This window comes from Odocoileus virginianus, chromosome 17 (assembly GCF_023699985.2).
Source record: "Odocoileus virginianus isolate 20LAN1187 ecotype Illinois chromosome 17, Ovbor_1.2, whole genome shotgun sequence".
Lineage (NCBI taxonomy): Eukaryota > Metazoa > Chordata > Mammalia > Artiodactyla > Cervidae > Odocoileus > Odocoileus virginianus.
Window position 1 is genome coordinate 32,010,631 of NC_069690.1, and position 20,043 is coordinate 32,030,673.

Here is a 20,043-nt window from a genome sequence, read left to right on the forward strand (position 1 = left end):
TCACATCCAACTCTTTGCAACCCCCATGGACTATAGCCAGCCAGGCTCCCATGTCCTTGGGATTCTCCAGGCAAAATACTGGAGTGGGTTGTCATTTCTTCCTCCAGGGGATCTTCCCAACTCAGGGATTGAACCCAGGTCTCTTATGTCTCCTGCACTGGCAAGTGAGTTCTACCACTGTTGCCACCTAGGAAGCCCACAGTCTATAAATAATGCTAATTTTGACTCATTTTAAAAATAAACATTAAAAAAAATCTTACTCCCTTGGCTAGCCTATCTGAAAACAGTGTCCTCTGTGGGCACCTGTTTTTTTCCTGACGTCTGCAGGAATGTTTTTGGTTTCCTGTTAAACACGGTGTGTGCGGCTTTCAGACCATTTTATTTATTATCTTTGAAAGAATCCATTCATTCCTAGTAAATGTTTATGAGGTAGATATTAAGTGTTATTAAATGCACTACTGACATATACAGTAAGATGAATTTCTTCTCTTTAAATGTACTGATGTTGTAAGTTTATATAATAATATTATTGCATTCTTGGAAAGAACTATTTTTTTTGTAACCAGTGAGTGTAATATTTTGAAAAGGCCTCACTGGAGTAAATGTGGCTTATCCTTCAGTCAGGATGTGCACTGCCACACTGTCTTCTGGCTTTCGTTCCCCTCTGTCTCTGAAAGGCTTTGGTATCAGGAGGAGTTAATAGTATTAGCACTGCCTCTGTTAAAATAAACTGCAAAGTCCTCCATCTTTTGTTTTCTGGAGTGTTTTTCAAGTTTTTATTATTTGAGTATCACCTTTACAATTTTTGGAGAAGGAAATGGCAACCCACTCCAGTATTCTTGCCCGGACAAGAGGACCTTGGTGGGCTACAGTCCATGGGATCGCAATGAGTTGGACACGACGGTGACTAACACTTCACAATTTTGGCTATATTTGCATTTACCTGTCCTATTATCTGGGGCTTCCCTGGTAGCTCAGCAGTAAAGAACCCACCTGCCAATGCAGGAGACCTGGGTTTGATCCCTGAATCAGGAAGATCCTCTGGAAAGGGAACTAGCAACCCACTCCAGTATTCTTGCCTGGGAAATCCCACAGAAAGAGGAGCCTGGTGGGCTACGGTCCATGGGGTCGCAGAATCAGACATGACTGAGCAACTGAGCACACACGTCCTATTACACCTTTAATATTTTCATGCATAAACTAAATGTTGACTCATTTTTTAAAAACCTTAATCTTGTCCTAAGCAACATAAGATTCAATGAACTACTTACGATTTTTCTAACACAGCTTAATTTAATTACTAAAATAAGAACTAGCCATCAGTATATACCTTAAACCATTATGTGCACCCTGTGTAATGCAATAGTAATCTTTGGGAAATGATGCATTTGACGACTTTAAATAGCACAGCAATCTATTTTTCTGATCTTTGAAAAACTCTGCATATAACACCATCTGAGTTCACCATTCTGAAGTTTTTTTCTTAAGTCACTTTGTGATGTCTTCCAATATTCTGCCCAAGTGTTTCACTACTTCGTGAATTTAGCAGTTTCTTTCTCCTAGGAAATTTCATTAGAAATTTTTATTTTTATTCTATTTCTTAAAATCGCCACATCTCTGATTACATACATTCTTGTATTGCTTATTTGGAATATTTGTGGGTTTGTTTCTTTTCTTAGTTTAACTACAGCTTTATCTAGTTTCTTGTTTTAACAAAGGGTCTATTCTTATGTTTCAATTCTAGTGAGTTTTTTTCTTTTTTGTTCTTTCATATATTCATTTAACAAATACTGACTGTGAACCATGTGCCAGGTTCACGGGCCAGGCGATGAGGGTAGAAGCGAGGAAACAGATGCTGTCAAATTTTACTTCATTAATTTCCGCCCCTTTTTAAAAAACTCCCTCCCGGACTTCTCTGGTGGTACAGTGGACAAGAATCCGCCTGCCAATGTAGGACATAGGGGTTCGATCCCTGATCTGGGAAGATCTCACAGGCCAAGGAGCAGCTAAGCCCGTGCACCATGACTGCCGAGCCCGTGCACTGCAACCACAGAAGCCCTCGCACCTAGAGCCCGTGCTCCACCACGAGAAGCCACCTCGACGAGAAGCCCGAGCACTGCAACAAGAGCAGCCCCACTCTCCACCGCGAGAGAAAGTCCGCGCGTAGCAACAGAGACCCAGCGCAGCCAAAACTGAAAAAAATTACACACATATATAAAATTCCTCCTGTTTTTCCAGATTTCTTTTGTCCTTTATTTTCTAATTTTCTATGTCTAGTACTTACTACATTTATGATAAAAGCTTTTAGAGAACTAAACTGGCTTGCTATTCGTAACTATATAAAGTATTTCACTATTACTTTTCTAAATGATCCATAATCATAGTTTTCAGATCCTATTTGGGTTAAAATTTCCAAACAGCTTTCTTTATATATAATTGATGGATAACACTATACTCGTTTCAGGTTTACAACATAATGATGTATGGATATTTGTATACACTGTAAAGTGATCACCACAATAAGCATGGTTACGATCGGTCACAGCGCAGTTATAAAATGATTCACCCCCAGCCACTTTCAAACACGCAATACAGTACAGTTAGCTATAGCCACACCATGTTGTATCAAGATGGATTAACTGTTTAAAATTTCAATTTCTACTCCTACAGTTTTACTGCATTGTGACACACAGTGACCAGTAAAATTTCCCTTAAGAGACTGTAATAAGGTTTTCTTTCTGGTCTAGAAAAGGTCAATGTTTTAACCATTTCACGAATAACCTAGAAAAACAGTAAGACACACACTGAAGTCTCTCATTTCACATGTGAGTTTTTTCAGGCAGTTTTAATAGCTTTCGCATTTAATCACTTGCATGGTTTGTCTAGTTAGTGTACTCACTTTGTAACTGCTACTTTTTCTTCTTGAATTGTATTCTTATCAATACTGAAGGTCCTCTCTGATTTAAGGTGCTTTGTGGTGTGTATCTTTAACTGATATGATTATTTCAGTAGTCAGACAAAGGCATGAAAGACAGATAGCCACAATTAAATCACATTTTCTTCACTATCAAGACAGATACTGCTTTATGACACAGAAAGTTTAAGAAAAGCAGGCAGTGTTCTATCAGGTCAAAGGTCTTCTGAGTCAGATGGGAAGATGGTTACATATTTTAAGTGCCAAAGAAGTGCAAACCCTCATCAAGTGATATGGCTGTTAGAACAGAGGTCTCAGACACCTATCAGGAGCTCCAAGATCAAATGTAGTTTGAATTTAAGGGACGTGGGCATCATGACCACTTTCTTCTTCAAGTTCTGGAATCGGTGTCACAAAGAGATTACCAGGATTTTGAACTTAAAATCCTCTGCCCAGGGAAACTATCAGTAAGGCTAAAGGCAAGAGAGAGAAATCGTCAGATCAAGGGTGAGACACAGCATCACACATGGATGACCTTTGTATGGGTGCAAACCCAGCTGCTCCAGACTGTGCCCCAATCGCAACAAAAGGTACTCAGCTGGCATGGTGTCACGTAAGAATCCTGTTGGTTAAAAAACCTCATCAAACTGAGAAGGCAACCCCAAAATCATATGGGATAAAATTCCAACACCAGTTATTTGGAATAAAGCATGTAAGTAAACATCTTTTAATTTGAGAAAGGTTTTGAATCAAGTAGAGAAGCAGTTTAAATAAATAAGTAGCAATAGTATTATAAATTAAGAAATACCTATATTTTGGAGTTAGTTTAATGTTTAAGAGAACTGAATCTTACAAGAGTTATAGAGCAGCCTCATGATTCTAATTTAAAGTGTGTAACTGACAGTGGGTGTTTACACACACACACACACAAGAGAGAATGTGTGAATGTTTGGGGATGTATATAAGGACTTAAGAATCACTATATTTTTAAGAATAATTACACATGAGTACAAGCAGCACAAAAACTTATAAGAACTGGACTTGATGTTGAACGTAAAAGCTTTCTTTAGAACTAGATTTTTATTATTCACAACTTTAACCAAGTTAATTTTAAAAATCAAACTATCATCTGAATATGCTTTTATGCAGCTTATATATTTTGTTTTCTGTGTTAATTCAGAGGAGGAGGCTCTTTTTCTAAGTGAATTTAACCCATTTATTATAGTAACAGATATATCTAATATTCTCACCTTTTTTAATTATGTGTTATTACTGATCTTTAACATATACATCTTTTTTTTTGTTTGTTTTAATCCTAAAAGGCTGCATTTTCCAAGTATGTCTCTCAGGACACTAGTTTCACTCTAAAATTCTTCTATGGAACAAAATACATCTGATATAAATACATGCTATATTCTCCTCTTCGTGAATGCTGTCAAAACTCTGATGAATCCCTGAAATCTAAAACTAAGGACAAGAGAGCCCATTAACTAATTTGCTCAAGCCCACCAACCAACTCCACTCCACTCCCCTTCCCCTTAACTCAAAACTCTGAATTGCTATGAGTAAGATAAAACAAAGCACAAAAAGATATTTTGGAAATAGAAAATATAATTGATGAAAATTTCAAAGTCAGTAAGAAAAACTGGAAGAAAAAGGTGAGCATGGAGATGACAGAATATATAAAACTTCAGCGTCAGACAGAATCACAGGAAGTACTCCAGTCAGAGAAAAGGGAACATACAAAACGAGAAAAAGGCTTCAAGAAGCAGTCAGCTCACCTGAGAGTAAAGCCAGGCCAGAAGGCAACCAAGTCTGAACGGGAAACGTTAGGTCAGAAGGACAGGAACAGTCATGACTAAAGCTTACCGGGCACTTTCTGTGATGTGTGAGCCTATTCTAATCCATCATGTGCTTCTAGCTATTAACAACCGTGACAACCTTATGAGGCAGGCTGTAATACTGTCCTCTTTCCCGGAGCTTAACTCATGTGCCCAAAGCCTCAGAGCTACTAAGGGACAAAACTGGGAATGTGAACACAGTGTGGCTCCAGAGCCCAAACTCTTAACCACCATGCCTTCTGTCTTTAAGAAGAAAATGAATTCTCTACAACCATCTGTAGACTTGAGAAGCCGGATTAGAGGGTAAAAGCAGGTTAAGATCATTCTAGGAGTAAAAAACTATAGTGACTGTGTGCTCAGTCAGTCATGTCTGTCTGACTCTATTTGACCCCATGGACTATAGCCTGCCAGTCTCCTCTGTCCATGGAATTTTCCAGGCAAGAATACTGAAGTGAGTTGCTATTTCCTTCTCCATGGGATTTTCCCGACCCAGGGATCAAACCCATGTCTCTTGCATCTCCTGCATTGGCAGGTGGATTCTTTACCACTGCATCACCTTATTCCTTCTATATTTCCTTTAATTTTTTTTTTTTTTGGTCACACCACATGGCATGTGGGATCTTAATTCCCTGGCCAGGGATCAAATCCGAGTCCCCTGCATTGGAAGAGCAGAGTCTTAATTAACCACGGGACCACCTGGGAAGTCCCTATTTCTTTTTCTTTTAAAGTAATATTGCCTGTCACAGATTATAAATTAAATCATGTAAGCCTGAATTTCCTTCTCTTCTACCTCTAGATGCACTACCTGATTTTCCAGTACATGATATATATTTGAGCCTAGTATTTTAAATGCTGATTGGTTTTCAACTTTTACCAATGTACCAATTTCAACTTTTACAAACACACAGAGATTTAATGATACTAATTAGGAGACAGAATGTTCTTGCCATGTAAAAGGTTGACAGTAGACTGGAGAGGGTATGGAGCCTGTAGGGGAAATGGCAGAAGAAATGTAGAGATAGCATATCCTTCTTTACTGAGCCAAGGACACCATTTAAAGCTGGTCAGTCAAGAAATACAAGTGATAAATAATAAAAGATTTCCTTGTATTTTTGTTTTTTGAATGAAAATTTCATATAGCAAAGTTTTACAGTGAACAACTAGACACCCACAACTGTACCCCACCATTAACACTTTACTAACAATAAATTCAGAAAATTTTAGTATGGCTTGCAGGAACAGAGGAAGACAGAATACAGTACTAAAAAAACTCACTGAATTCCTCACTCTACACAACCTTCGAAACTAATAAATCAAGAAATAGTACAGACATACAAAATTATGTAGAATTATAGAGATAACCACCATTTCCTTGAAATGCATCAAAAATAAGAGGGACTGACGAATGGACAGTGGGATGAACAGAAGGATAAAGCAACGGGGACAGAATGTTAACTGTAGATTCTGTGGTGGGTCTATGGGTGCTAGCTATACATACCTTTCACTTTTTCTGACTAAAATTTCCTAAGAAAATATTGACACAGATGTGGTTGAGAGTGGACCTCACATCCGTGCTGGCCTCTGCATGGCACTGGCTGAGCCTCCTTCCAACTGCTCCACACCGGGTGGAGCTGGGTGCCAGAGCCTGGTTGGGGTGGGGAGGTGGAATGTCACAGGGATGACGGACACCCCATCCAGGCCCAGCCCCTCCAGTCCCCAGAGGACCCTCATATCCTCTCCCCTCTCCTGACTGCCATCAGAGTCAGCAGAACCCGGGAGCTGGAACCTGAAGACATGTTCACCAGCCTGAGCCTCTAACCACCATATGACTCCCAGAGAGTCCCACCTCACCCTGGACTGGGGCGTGAGGGGAAATCAACTTTTAATGTCTTAAGGGGCTATTCTGGGATTTGTCTTTAACCACAGTTAGCATTAACTACCGGAGAAGGCAATGGCACCCCACTCCAGTACTCTTGCCTGGAAAATCCCATGGATGGAGGAGGCTGGTAGGCTGCAGTCCATGGGGTCACTAAGAGTCGGATACAACTGAGCGACTTCACTTTCATTTTTCACTTTCATGCATTGGAGAAGGAGACGGCAACCCACTCCAGTAGTCTTGCCTGGAGAATCCCAGGGACGGGGAAGCCTAGTGGGCTGCCGTCTATGGGGTCGCACAGAGTCGGACATGACTGAAGTGACTTAGCAGCATTAACTATGACCAATAGGGAGTGGAATCCGAGGGAGTGGGGGTTGAAGCTTTGACTTTTGTTTCCTATCACTGGTATCCACTGTTTAAAAACACACACAGATTTAAAGCAAAGAGTAAGAAGCTGTCAGCTCATGGTGACACTGGGAAAAGCCTTCTAAGGTTTTAACCCTAAGTAGAAAATATGGTTTCTTTAGCAATATTGAGCACCTATGTGTGAATATAAAATGGCACCATTCCTCTGGAGCAATACAATCCCATCCTGGCCCACTCACTCTTTATTCCCAGCTGCCTTTGAGCAGTGCACAACCTGCGTGACTATAACCAGCAGCCCTCTCTGATCTGCAGGCACTGAACACCTGGTTGGAAACTGAAGGACTGTTAACTGAGACCTTTGAGGAAGTAAGGGATGTGGTCCTTGACAGGTTCAGATTCCAGCTGCCCTTATTCACGCAGACTCTCATGTCTTTTGCTTGATTCATTTCTCTCGTCCATCCCATAATGCCATAGTCAGTCACAGTGACTCAACTCCAAGGACTGCATCCCCGCACAAGAGAATTCTCGCTGCCATGGTGGACAATTTCAAGGCTGGAAAGGCAGCAGCAGCTGAGACCCTGCCTTCTGCCTCAGGCCTGCCTGCAGAGGGTCATGGGGTGGAACAGGGGGTGGAGATGGGGATTCTGTCTCATTTACCCTCTAATGGCCCCTCCCTGTTGGAGCAACTGAGGTCTCAAGGGGGTCAGCCAGGAGGTGTGCCACTTGGATCTCCCTCCAAGAAAGACTGTGGCTTCAGCTGCAAGGACAGGTGTGAACTGACACTCCAGTGGCCAGTGCCACTGGGACTCAGGCTGGCTTTTGAGCTGAAGGCACATTTCTCCAGGAAGCCTCAGCAAGGCCTGACCCAGCGAGAGGACTACGGCCTGGCTCTCACTGCCCAAGCAGGTCTCCTCTACCAGGCAGTCTCCTCAGGGGCTCCCAGGCAGCTGGTCAGACCTGCACATTCTCTGCCCCAAAATGGTGCTGCCTTTTCCTTTTCTGGGTGCTGGTGCAATGGCTCTACTGGCCTGATTCAGGTGCCCACCCCTTCTTTCTCAGGCGTTTTACCCTCTAATAACCCTCCTTCATTCCCGATTCTGTTTAAGGGTCTGCGCCTCAGAGGACAAAGCTGACAGAGGACTGGTGTAGAAACCAGGCGTGGGTGTTGCTGTGTCTGTCTCCTCCTCACCTCTACCACTCACCTTTGGGCCCCCTGCTCTGAGGACCCTCGAAGCACTTGCTCTGAGTCTAGTCCAATGCACCATACCTGCCAGTGGGAGGCCCTGCCCTCCCAGCCTCATGCAAGGTGGTAAAGCAGATTGAGAAGGTGTTAATCTTTAACAAAACTCTCACTTCCCGGACCTCATTGGTGCATTCTATAGCATTTCATCACAGCACAGAGATCACTTAAAGTTATATGCACATTTTCAGCTGACAATAGTCTAGCAAGACAGTCTTTCCTAAGTCTTTCTAACTGGGTATCTATACTTGCAGCAAATCAGACTTGAGTTCCCATACTGAAATTGTATGCACTCGGAAAAGTGCGATAAAATAAGTCACTGCCATAAAAATGTCTTTTTCATCCTCTATTCATTAGATTGCTTTCAAAAGCAAGGTCACTTAGAAACTGGAACACAAGCACCCAAATAACACTTAAAAACTAAGAAGGGACACAGTCTCTTCATAGTTTTGACACCAAGGAAATAATACACAGGGCAAGTGGATATTAATGAGATGTGTTTAAAATGTTACATATTCTTTTCTTATTTAGTCATGTCCGACTCTCTGCGACCCCATGGACTATAGCCCACCAGGCTCCTCTGTCCATGGGATTTCCCAGACAAGAATACTGGAGTGGGTTGCAATTTCTTTCTCAAGGGAATCTTCCAGACCCAGGAATTAAACCTGAGTTTCCTGCACTGGAAGGAGAACTCTTCACTGCTGAGCCACCAGGGAAGCCCTTACCTAATAGCTAATCATAGGGCTGTTTATGACACAGGCAAACATGCATTAATTTGCAAATATTGGCTATTTTGCCCAAAGAAGGCTGGATGAGGGCTGTGCAGTTTAGAAAGTCACCCCTTCATAATCAATGCAGTAATCCCATCTCTATAGTTTTTCCTCCATGGTCTCCACTTGTGGCCAAGTTTCCCAACCTGATTGTACCAGTCCAATGTACCAGAGCCACCGCCTCCCAGCCTCAAGGACACTGCCTGCCCCTGCCTGGCCTCCCTGCCCAGGTGAGCGGAGACCAGTGAACCGAGGCTAAGAGACCCAGGTCTTAATGACAGCCCTGCCTCGGATTTGGGGACAAGTCACCTGGACAAGCTGGGGCAATTTCCTCATTCAAATTCAAATTTAAAAATCAACCCCTGGAAAAGAGTTTCGAGTTCTGACTCTGTCCCAGATTCACAGACTGGTCACCTGCCCGCCCCCGGACTCCAGCCCGAGAGGGACCATCTCCTTTGCCGGCCAGCACGCACTTGGGGACGCTGAAGTAAAACGTTTGCGTGTGTGACAGGGCAGAAACATCCTATTCGTGGGCAAACGTGAACCCCGTGGCCAGTAGCGTCTAGGTCTGCGGGAGGCCAGGTTGACCCTCAGCGCTGAGGACGAGGCCAGCGGTCTCTGAGCAGTGCCCGTGTGAGGACCGGAAGCACGGGTCCTGGAATCTGCCCCCGCTATTCTGAGTGAGCAACAGTCACCGTCCGGCTCCCCATCTGAGGGTGAGTAACAGACCTGCTGACCTCCCACACCGTCCACTGGGCTCTGGAAAGTGTGTGACACGGGTGAGGCAGGGGCCCACACGTCCGCACGGACCTCCCCCGGCCCCCCTCCGCCCGTCCGGCCGCCAGGTGAGCCGGCGGCGCTCCCGGTCGCGGCGCGGGCACAGGTGAGCCCACCACCCCCGCCGCGCATTCCAGAGATGGGACTCACGCCCAGGAACTTCGCCTTCGCGCCTCCCGGCGCCCGCGGGCAGCGCGGCCCGGCCCGGGGCGGTGGGGGAAGGGCGCCCGGCCGCGAGGGGGCGCGGCGACCCCCGGAACGCCGCACAGACCTGCTTCAGGATCCTCGGGCCGCCCCGAGTGGTTGCCCATGGCTCGGCCGCCTAGGGCAGCGGCCGGCCGGCCGCCTCGGACGGCGCGTCCACCGCGCGGCCGCTCGCGCCGGCTCGGGCTGACGAAGCGGCTGCGTCTGGCGGGTCAGCTCCAGTCAAAGAAAGGGCCGTCGCCTCAGTCGCCGCGGCCGCCGACCGCTCCGCGCTCGTTCATCTGCATGCGGCCCGCCCACCTCGACTCCCGCGGCCAGCGCACCCGCACGCCCCGCCCACCTTATCTGCATACCGCCCCTCCCCCGGCAGGCCGTCCCCCTCGACTGGGGCTGCCCCGCCCCCTTATCTGCATATCTCTCTGGGGCTCCCAGAGTCTTCCTCCCCGGTGGGGGAGGGACGCGCCCGCCGCCCGACTTCCGGCCTCTAGGGGCGGCCGCGGGGAACTGCAGCTGGACACTGCGGGCTGGAAAAACCCCACTGCGGGGAGGCCGAGGCCAGGTGTCACGAGGAAGGCACAGTCCTGCGCGTGAGATATCAGACTATCGGGAAAAACCTGGGGTTGCATACGACAGGCGCTTCCTAAGTATTTCTGGGTAAGTTTTGAGTTAAGTTTTGGGATAAATGAATAGACCAACAAGCAAGTTTTGAGGCGGAGGTGTTGAGGAAGACGCTTTAACAACATTCTCCGCGATGAATGCTGCCACTAAAAATAAAAATGCATGCCAGTCATGAGCAGGATCTGCTCTCAGAAATGACTGAGTTACGGAAATCACCCTAAATGACTTTCTACCCTGAACGACTTTCATAGTCAGCCTTGCAGTGAAAACGCTTAGAACTCGCTAATTCTTTCAGTGAAAATACATAATAGGAAAAAAAATCAGAAGCAGGACGGTGGTTTCCAGCTCCTGGGTCCCCTGAACACTGGTTCACCTCAGCTCTCATTCAGCATTTCAGATCGCCTTGGTCACTTGGATCCTCACAACAGTTTATTCCCTCCGCTTCCTGGACAGCACACTTAGTTTTCTGCCTCCTCTGGTGTCCTCCTCTCCATCCCCTTCCTTTCTTTCTCCTCACCTCCGTGACCTCTGGACACTGAGTACTCTAATGGCTGGTCACCTCCGTCCAATTTGCTCAGGGCCTCTAACTTGGCCTTTGCAGCCTAGCTGTGGCTTTTAAGTCCTGCCCTGTGAAGCAGCAGCAGCAGCAGTGTGTCTTAAGCTTGGTCCTGCCTTCTGAACTCCAGATTCATCTACCCAACTACCGTCTTGATGCCTCCAACTTGGGTTCCTCAGTTTAATGGGAACAAAAGACAGTTCTAGGTTTTTTACCATCAGTGTCTCACACAGTCTCCCTCATCTCCATAACAGGATGTGTCAGGATGTATGTAGTCAATGCCACCATCTCTCAGCACTGCTCACTGCTTCCACCACTGCCACCCGGTCCAGCCCATAGTCCCCTCCCACCAGTATCTCTGCCACCGCCTCTGATCCAGCCTCCCTTCTGCCCCTGCCTCTTTACGGTCTGACCTTCACATGACAGAGCGACGCTTCTAAGACCCAGGTCAAGTCCCCGGACTTAGACGCTCTTTCTGTCTCTCAGAGGAAAAGCCAAACCCTTACCATGGCCTCCAAGGCCCTGAATTCCCTCCCCCTCCCTCCACTGTGGACTTGCCCCCACTCCCCCCATTGGTCTTGCTACAGCACCTTCTCACTGTTCCCCAGATCAGCCAAGGTGCTCCCACCCCAGGGCTTTTGCACTCACTGTTCCCTCTGACCCAAATGCTTTCCCCCGCATTCCAACATAACACAGACCTCTCACTTCCTAGATCTCTGGTCAAATACCATTTGTTCGCTTAAGAGGGGTTTCTCTTGTCTTATCACATGGAAGAGTAAATCAGACCCTCAACACACACACTTCCTGGCTTTGTGGACCTTGTGACACTTTCCACTGTTCAGTGGACTTGTTTACTGTCTCTCCAGTAGAGTGCAAACATCACGAGAGCAGCGAACAAATGGATGAGTGAGTTTATAGGCTCTGCTAAGTCGCTTCAGTCGTGTCCAACTCTTTTTCAACCCCATGGACTATAGCCTGCTAGGCTCCTCTGCCCATGAGGTTTCCTACATAAGAATACTGGAGTGGGGTGCCATTTCCTTCTCCAGGGTATCTTCCCAACCCAGGGATCAAACCCACCACTCTTACATCTCCTGCATTGGCAGGAGGTTTCTTTACCACTTGAGCCATCTGGGGCTCTCCTCTACCAGTAGCATAAAGTCCCCAGTTCTCCTGCATGGTATCATCTTGCACCCTCCCACCCTGTTACTCTGACCTCAAAACTACTTTCAAAAGTATACCATCCCTTGAGACTTACCTGGTGCTCCAGTAGCTGAGACTCCTCGCTCCCAATGCAGGGGGCCTGGGCTCAGTCCCCAGGGAACTAGATCCCACATGCCGCAACTAAAGATCCCTCATGCTGCAACTAAGACCCGGGGTAGCCAAATAAATAGATATTAAAAATGAAATAATAGTACAGCCTCCCTGTATCTCCCAGCAACATGAAGCCAGCTGTGGTGCCCTGCACACACCCTCCTGTCTCAGCCCCTATGCTTTCCTATCTGTTCTCTTCCCTCTGGTTTAACTCTGCTGTAACCTGGCTACCTGGAAAATACGGGTTCTCTGCTCTAAATTCGTGGTCAGGTATCAGTTCCCCTGGGGGCCTGCTCACCCCAGTCAGCATCAAATACTCCCTTTCGGTGCGGCTGTCCTTGGAATATTCTTTATACACTGTGAACTCCACGAGTGGCAAGGATCCTGTCTTACTCCTTTTTGCATCCACATCTAATAAATACTGAAGTAAATAACATATTTATTTACTCTATAATATGCCACTAGCTTCTCAAACATACAAAATAGTTCTGTAATGGTCACTTAGCTTCTGAAGGATTCTTTGCTTTCCACGGAAATACTACATCATTGAAATGAAAAACGTAAACATTATAAAGACATCAAGTCTGCCCAAATAGTTAAAATATATAATTTTATCAAAATTCAAATGAATCATGAACTTGATATGTTTATTCCAAGACTCACCTGGAGGAATAAAGCATCAGAAAGCCTAAGAAAGTTTGCAAGAGGAGGAATAAAGAGAGATTTGCCTTATTAGAGATAAAAACATGTGGGTTTCTCTGGTGGTCCAGTGATTGAGAGTCCACCTATCAATGCAGGAGACACAGGTTCAATCCCTGGTCAGGGAATATTCCACATGCCATGGAGCAATGAAGCCCATGCGCCACCACTACTAAAGCCCACTTCGCCTAGAGTTTGTGCTCTGCAACAAGAGAAGCTACCACAATGAGAATCCTAAGCATTGCAACAAACAGTGACCCCTGCTCATGGCAACTAGAGAAAGTTTTTGCAGCAACAGAGACCCAGTGCAGCCAAAAATAAAGAAATAATTTTTTAAAAAAAGAAAGAAAAACATGCCATAAAATTACATCAGAAAAACAGTGTGGTTACAACAGAATGGAAATTCCCAAAAGAATTAAACATAAAGTAGCACTTCAAATTAAGTGACAGCCATATGTCCCTCTTTATGCCCCAAATAAATTCCAATTCAATATAAATTTAAGTGTAAAATATGAAAATATAAAAGTAAACATGGATGAACATTTTATAAAATTAAAAGGGGGAAAGCCTTCTTTATTGTCTAAACTTTCACTGTGAACATTTTCAGATCATAGAAAAGTTTGGCCAGAACACTACAGGGAACACTAAAGGGAATACTACAGTGAACACCTTCAATATCCATCACCTCCTTTACAAACTAGAAACATTTTACCACATTTGCCTCTATCTTGATCCCTCTCCATTTTCTTCTTCATTAACTCATTTGAAGTATGTTGCAGACAACATGACTTCGTTACATTTCACCTCCAACTAGTTCTAGCACAGTCTCCTGAACTCTCCTACCATACCATGATCAAACCTATGAAAAATAGTACTTTCAAAATAGTGTATAGTACACAGTCCATGGGCTTCCCTGGTGGCTCAGTGGTAAAAAATCCACCTACCAACTCTGGTTTGATCCCGTCTGAACAACAACACAGTCCATATTAAAATTTCCTGAATTGTCTCCAAAACAAAACCTGGAATTATGTATTTTCTATTTTATTTCTATTTGAAATGGTTATTTAAGGAAGACTGGCTGGGGGGGGGGGGGCTTTTAGGAATCTTCATTGAATATAAGGACCCCTTCTGTTTCTAACAGCAAAAAGTTGGGAAAACACTTCAGTGTTTAACATGGAAAGAGAAAAGTCGCTCAGTCTGGTCTTCCCGACCCAGAGATCAGAACCTGGGTCTCCTGCATTGCAGGCAGATTCTTTACCGTCTGAGACACCAAGGAAGTCCTTAACACTGGGGCTAGTAAATGATGGTTAAATAAATGATGACACAACCATACAGTGGTGCCTATGCAGCCCCTGAACAATGTGTCAGACGTGCTACCCTAGAAAGCAGAACGGTACATATATCAAGGACATAAATCTTATTTTTTGTTTATAAACAAACAAAAAACATCTGGACACAAACACACAGATGGAAAGTTATACCTCAAGGTTCTGATGAAGAATGAGTGGCTCTCTTTGAATGCAGTAGGTGAGATTCTATGTCCTTTATGTTCTTTTTATTATTATTATTTTTGCTTCTCCATATGTTTTTTATTTGGCTGTAGTGCACATTGTACTGCTTTTGCTTTTTTAATTTAAAAAATTCACTTTGAAAAAAATCACATATATTCTCTAGATAATGTCAGGTAAAATTGTGTATATTACCAGAAGATTCTTTAGTTTCTAGGAGGATCCTTTAAATATTAACCCAGTACATGTACAATTGTTGAACATATATCGCTTCCTTCTCCATGATTCTATTAAGGACTGAGCTTACCCTGAAGGTGGTGCTAGAAGACAGGCTGAAATTCTTACTAAACACCAAAGAGCCCACCGTTTTTTTAATAACATGAGCTACTTTAATTTTAAATATTTATTACTAAAAATTTCTAACATATACAAAAAATAGAAAGCAATGTTATGATGATTCTCTATCAACCCAGTTTAAACACATCAATTCATAGTCAACCCTGTTTCAAATACCATCATCCATTTCCCCCCCATTCCCAAGTAATAAGCAATCCCAGAAATCCTATTTCATTGGCAAATATTTCAATTTGTGTTCCAAAGATAAAGACTCTTTAGAAAAACAAAACAAAACCACAGTTCCATTATCCCAACTGAAAAAAACTGACAATAATCTCTTAGCAAATACCTAATCAAACTTCAAATTTCTGCTTGTACCAAGATTTAAAAAAAATCTTGATCCATACCACAACACATATATTAGAATGGCGAAAATCCCAAACACCGACACCACCAAATGCTGGCAATGATAAAGAGCAACAGGAACTCGAATTCATTGCTTGTGAGGGTGCAAAATGGTGCAGCCCCTTAGGAAGACAACCTGGCAGTTTGTTACAAAGGTAAACAAATCCTCACCACATAACATCCATCACACTCCTTGATATTTATCCAAATGCAAGGTGGTGAACAGATAAATGGATACACAAACTGTGGTGCATCCATATTATTATTCAGAGTTAAAAAGAAACAAGCTGTCAAACCACAGAAGGACATGGAGGAATCTTAAATGTAGATTGCAAAGTGTAAGAAGACAGTCTGAAAAGGTTACATCCTGTATGATTCCAATCATATGACATTCTGTGTGCATGCTGAGTCTCTGTCTCGTGTCAGACTCTTTTAGACCCTAGAGATTGTAGCCCACCAGGTTCCTCAGTCCATGGGATTCTCCAGGCAAGGATACTGACGTGGGTTGCCATGCCCATCTCCAGGATCAGACCCAAGTCTCCTGTGTCTCCTGCATTGGCAGGCATATTCTTTGCCACTGAGTTACCTGGGAAACCCTATATGACATTCTAGAGAAGGCAAAACTATGAAGACAGTAAAAAGATCAGTGGTTGCTGATGTCTGAAGGAAGAAAGGTGAGGAAGACTAGGTAGATCACAGGATATCACAGCTCACTTATTACTATAATTTGACTTCACCCTACTTCAAACTTCCACTCAATGGTTTCTGGAAGTCCCAGGAGTGAGGGGCTAAGGCTGCTTTACTCAGTCAATACTATCCAGTACCGTTTTGTACATGACACTCCAAGTTTTCCATTTTCTAAAGGAAAGGGGGAAACTCAGGTTTCTAAGTCAAAGGCCAACAAGGTTCATATAAAGAGAAACCAAGAGAAACTTAAAAACATGGGGAGAGTCAAAGAGAGGGTGACAAATGAAGTGTAGTAATTGAATCAGAAGAAATTCCTCAGGCAAACAGCGCATATGCTGGTCTGAAGAATGCTCCAGAAGGCAGCACACAAAGTTGAGGGTGCATCTATAGGGACAGAAAGCAGTTGCCTGCAGCTGAAGTGAAATAGGAATTGACCGGAAACGACGTGAGGGATCTTTCCGGTGTGATGGGAACGTTCTAAAGCCCAGTTGCAAAAATCATCAGCCTGCACATCTTAAATGGGTGAATTTGAGAATATGTAAATTACACTTCCATAAAGCTGGGTTTTTAAGTCAAGGGAGATAAATAGATGAGCCTTCAGGGCTCTATGAATTATTTCTGAACTAAAAAGAGCCCCATCCCTCACTGTGAGTCAATGAGCATGACTGAAGTCCAGGGGTGCCTCGCTACCAAGAATCAAGGCTAGAAAGATACGTGCTTTGAAGAAGATGAGATAAAAGGGAAGAGAGAGCCCTCACCCCCTAGCAGGATGGGCCTTCTTCCTGAGTGTGCTGCCAGCAGGTCCAACACACGGTCCTGGGAGCAGCAGAGAAAGAGGAGGAAGGACAGAGCAGCAGCACCGGGCAGGACTCAAGAGGGCTGGACAGAAGGACACAAGCAGCGTGTCCTTAAAAGGGAAAAAAGCACAGCCCGCCGAGGAATCCAGAAAGGCTTCCTGGAGAAGGTGATGCTTACGAGCTGGTCCCTTCCTGGTGATCAGAACTGCTGTCAACATCCAGTGTGGCAGGAGTGGGGCAGCAGAGAGGGCAGGGCTCCAGGCATGGACAAGCATCCTGGAGGAGCAGGCCCAGCAGTAGGGCCAGGTCTGGCTCATCAGGACAGAGGCCTGATTGTGGCAAAGTCCTGAGTGTGTTTGGAGAACCAGCCCCGCTGTAGCCCAGGACTGGAGTCAAGGCAAGAACAGGACTGGGACAGGGCTACAGTGGGACTACGCTGGGTCCAGGCAGGTGCTCTGCCCCAGTCCCTTATGCAGCCGAGGCAGAGATCTTGTCTGAGGTGTCTGAGCACGGGGCTGGGCTGGCCAAAGCTGCAGCTCAGGACAAGGGCCCTGCTGCTGCAAAACCTGCCCTTTCATCCACCTTCCTCCAGCACTGACCCACAGCCAACCCGCCGAGATCACTGAGGCGCCCATCTGAACAGGGCACACTGACCAGTGTCCTGGGCACTGGCGGCTGGGAGGCTCCTCCCAGAACAAGCATGCACTTCAGCCCTTCCACCTGGGACATCCGCATACTGGGAGTAGGTGGATTGCTTCAACCTGTTCATGCTAGTTGTACCAATGATCTTATTTACATAACTTAATTATTCTGTAAACCAATGAAACAGGAGTGCAGAAAGAGAGAGAGACATTGCTTCCTCAAAATCCACTCTGAATGGTCTGAAAAGAATGGATGAAAGCGACCTTTTAAGACAGGAGGTATTGTTCAGTCACTCAATCGTGTCCAACTCTTTGCGACCCCATGGACTGCAGCATGTCAGGCTTCCCTGTCTTTCGCCACCTCCTAGAGTTTGCTCAAATTCATGTCCACTGAGTTGATGATGTCATCCAACCATTTCATCCTCTGTTGCCCTCTTCTCCTCCTGCCCTCAATCTTTCCCAGTATCAGGGTCTTTTCCAATAAGTCAGCTCTTCGCATCAGGTAACCAAAGTATTGGAGCTTCAGCTTCAGCATCTGTCCTTCCAATGAATATTCAGGGTTGACTTCCTTTAGGATTGACTGCTTTGATCTCCCTGCAGTCCAAGGGACTCTCAAGAGTCTTCTCCAGCACCACAATTTTAAAGCATCAATTCTTCGGCAGTCAGCCTTCTTTATGGTCCAACTCTCACATCTGTACATGACTAACCATAGCTTTGACTATACTGACCTTTGTTGGCAAAATGATGTCTCTGCTTTTTAATACACTGTCTAAGTTTGTCATAGGTTTCTTTTCAAAGGAGCAAGTGTCTTTAATTTCATGGTAGTAGTCACCATCTACAGAGATACTGGAGCCCAAGAAACCTCAATTTTAAAAAATGTTCAAAGTTGCTATAAATGATGAGGGAACCCTTTGCAGCCCAACCCAAATCAAGAAGCCTCTGTGCTTTTCAGGTGAGAGATGCCAGGCCAAGTTGGGTCAGGGAACCCAGAGGAAATGAAAAGTGGGCAAATGTGGTGACAAAGGCAGTCACACACTCAAGAAAGGAGGCTGACAGAAAACAGGACAGCTGATTTGGGTGACTGCAGTCGGAGGAGTAAGATGCTAGAGGAAGCTGGAAGCCCGTGCAGTGAGAGGTGAGCACAATTCAGAAAAATCCCACAAGAACGAGAACACAGTGCAAGACCCAGGAGAGCTGGGGCTTTCTGTGTGTTGCTCATGGCTGCCTCCCTGGCACCTGGGAAGATGCCTGGGACTCAGCAGACACAAACACTTGGTGAAGGAACGAATGGATAGACAGTGTCAACTGTTGGGGGAGCGTTTCCAGAAGGTAGGTTCACTTTGGGGTGGAAACACAGGTTTGGCCTGAGGGCCTGGAAGAGTGTCCCCCACGTGGGAGGGGACAAGAGAAGATATGCAGGAGGAGGTCTTTGAGCTTAACAGCAACCTCCTGAAGTCAGGAAGGACGTCAGTAAGGATCTGATTCAATTACCCTCCAACATCCCCAGCAAGGAGTTAAGAGTGGAGTGAAACCTTCACTCCAGTAACCGGGAGTTCTTCATTTCCTGTGGCTGAGTGCTTCCGATGTGCTATGGCTGCTGAACATTCTTCCATGCGTGTGTGTGTGCGTGTGCTAAGTCACTTCAGTCATGTCCTCTCTGTGACCCCATGGCCTGCAGCCCACTAGGCTCCTCTGTCCATGGGATTTTCCAGGCAAGAATACTGGAGTGGGTTGCTGTGTCTTCCTCCAGGGGAATCTTCCTGATCCAGGGATCGAACCTGTGTCTCTTACATCTACCTGCATTGGCAGGCAGGTTCTTTACCACTAGTGACACCTGGGAAGCCCATTCTTTCATATATTCAGTCAAAACCTGACCTGAATTTTACTGCTTCGAACCAAAAAGGATAACTTTAACTTTGACTGAAAAAGGAATTGTTGACCAAGTGCAAGGGATGGTAGATTTGGAAGGAAAAAAAAGCACATCGTAATGCAGAGCTGGGAGCTCCTAGGCAAGATGTACCAGACAGAACCCATGGCAGGTGGGTTTATCTAATCGCCATAATTCCTGACTCTGAGGTCCTGTCGCGCAGGGCGGTTTTCGAGGAAACTCACATTTCATAAAGACAGTTCCATGTTAGGCTTTACTCTTGCTTCCTCACAGAGGCCACTGCGCTTCCTTCTCACCACTTCCTGAGATGGGTGTGGTTGACCTCATCTTACAGGTGAGGAAACTGGAGAAGCTTCTCCAAGGGGGAGGGTCTGATCCGCCACTGAGTAAAGACACTGATGGGAGAAAACTGGGTCACTGTTCAGAAGTTTACCCTGAGTCTCAGAGTAAGAGAAAGCCACCTATGTGGACACAGCCCCCAGAACGTGATACAACAGACTTCCCTCTGTGAAAATGGATGATTCTAGAAACTCACTAGATCTATCTGGAAAGTCTTGGCCGTTCATAAGAAGGGAACCAACTGAGAAGTCCAGATAAATAAGCACCTAT

General features: G+C 45.2%; 1 protein-coding gene across 8 annotated transcripts in view; it reads right to left on the reverse strand.

Annotated features, from left to right (window-relative positions):
* The window catches only part of SPECC1 (sperm antigen with calponin homology and coiled-coil domains 1), a 195,976-nt gene that overhangs the window by 103,263 nt on the left and 72,670 nt on the right, over nt 1-20,043 (reverse strand). The window contains exon 1 of one of the 8 annotated variants that reach the window (XM_070479193.1): nt 10,056-10,276. The exons of 6 other annotated variants lie outside the window; for them this stretch is intronic. In XM_070479193.1, the coding sequence (XP_070335294.1) occupies nt 10,056-10,095 (40 nt within the window). In that variant the 5' untranslated portion in view covers nt 10,096-10,276. One more of the 8 variants, XM_070479195.1, reaches the window with a different exon arrangement.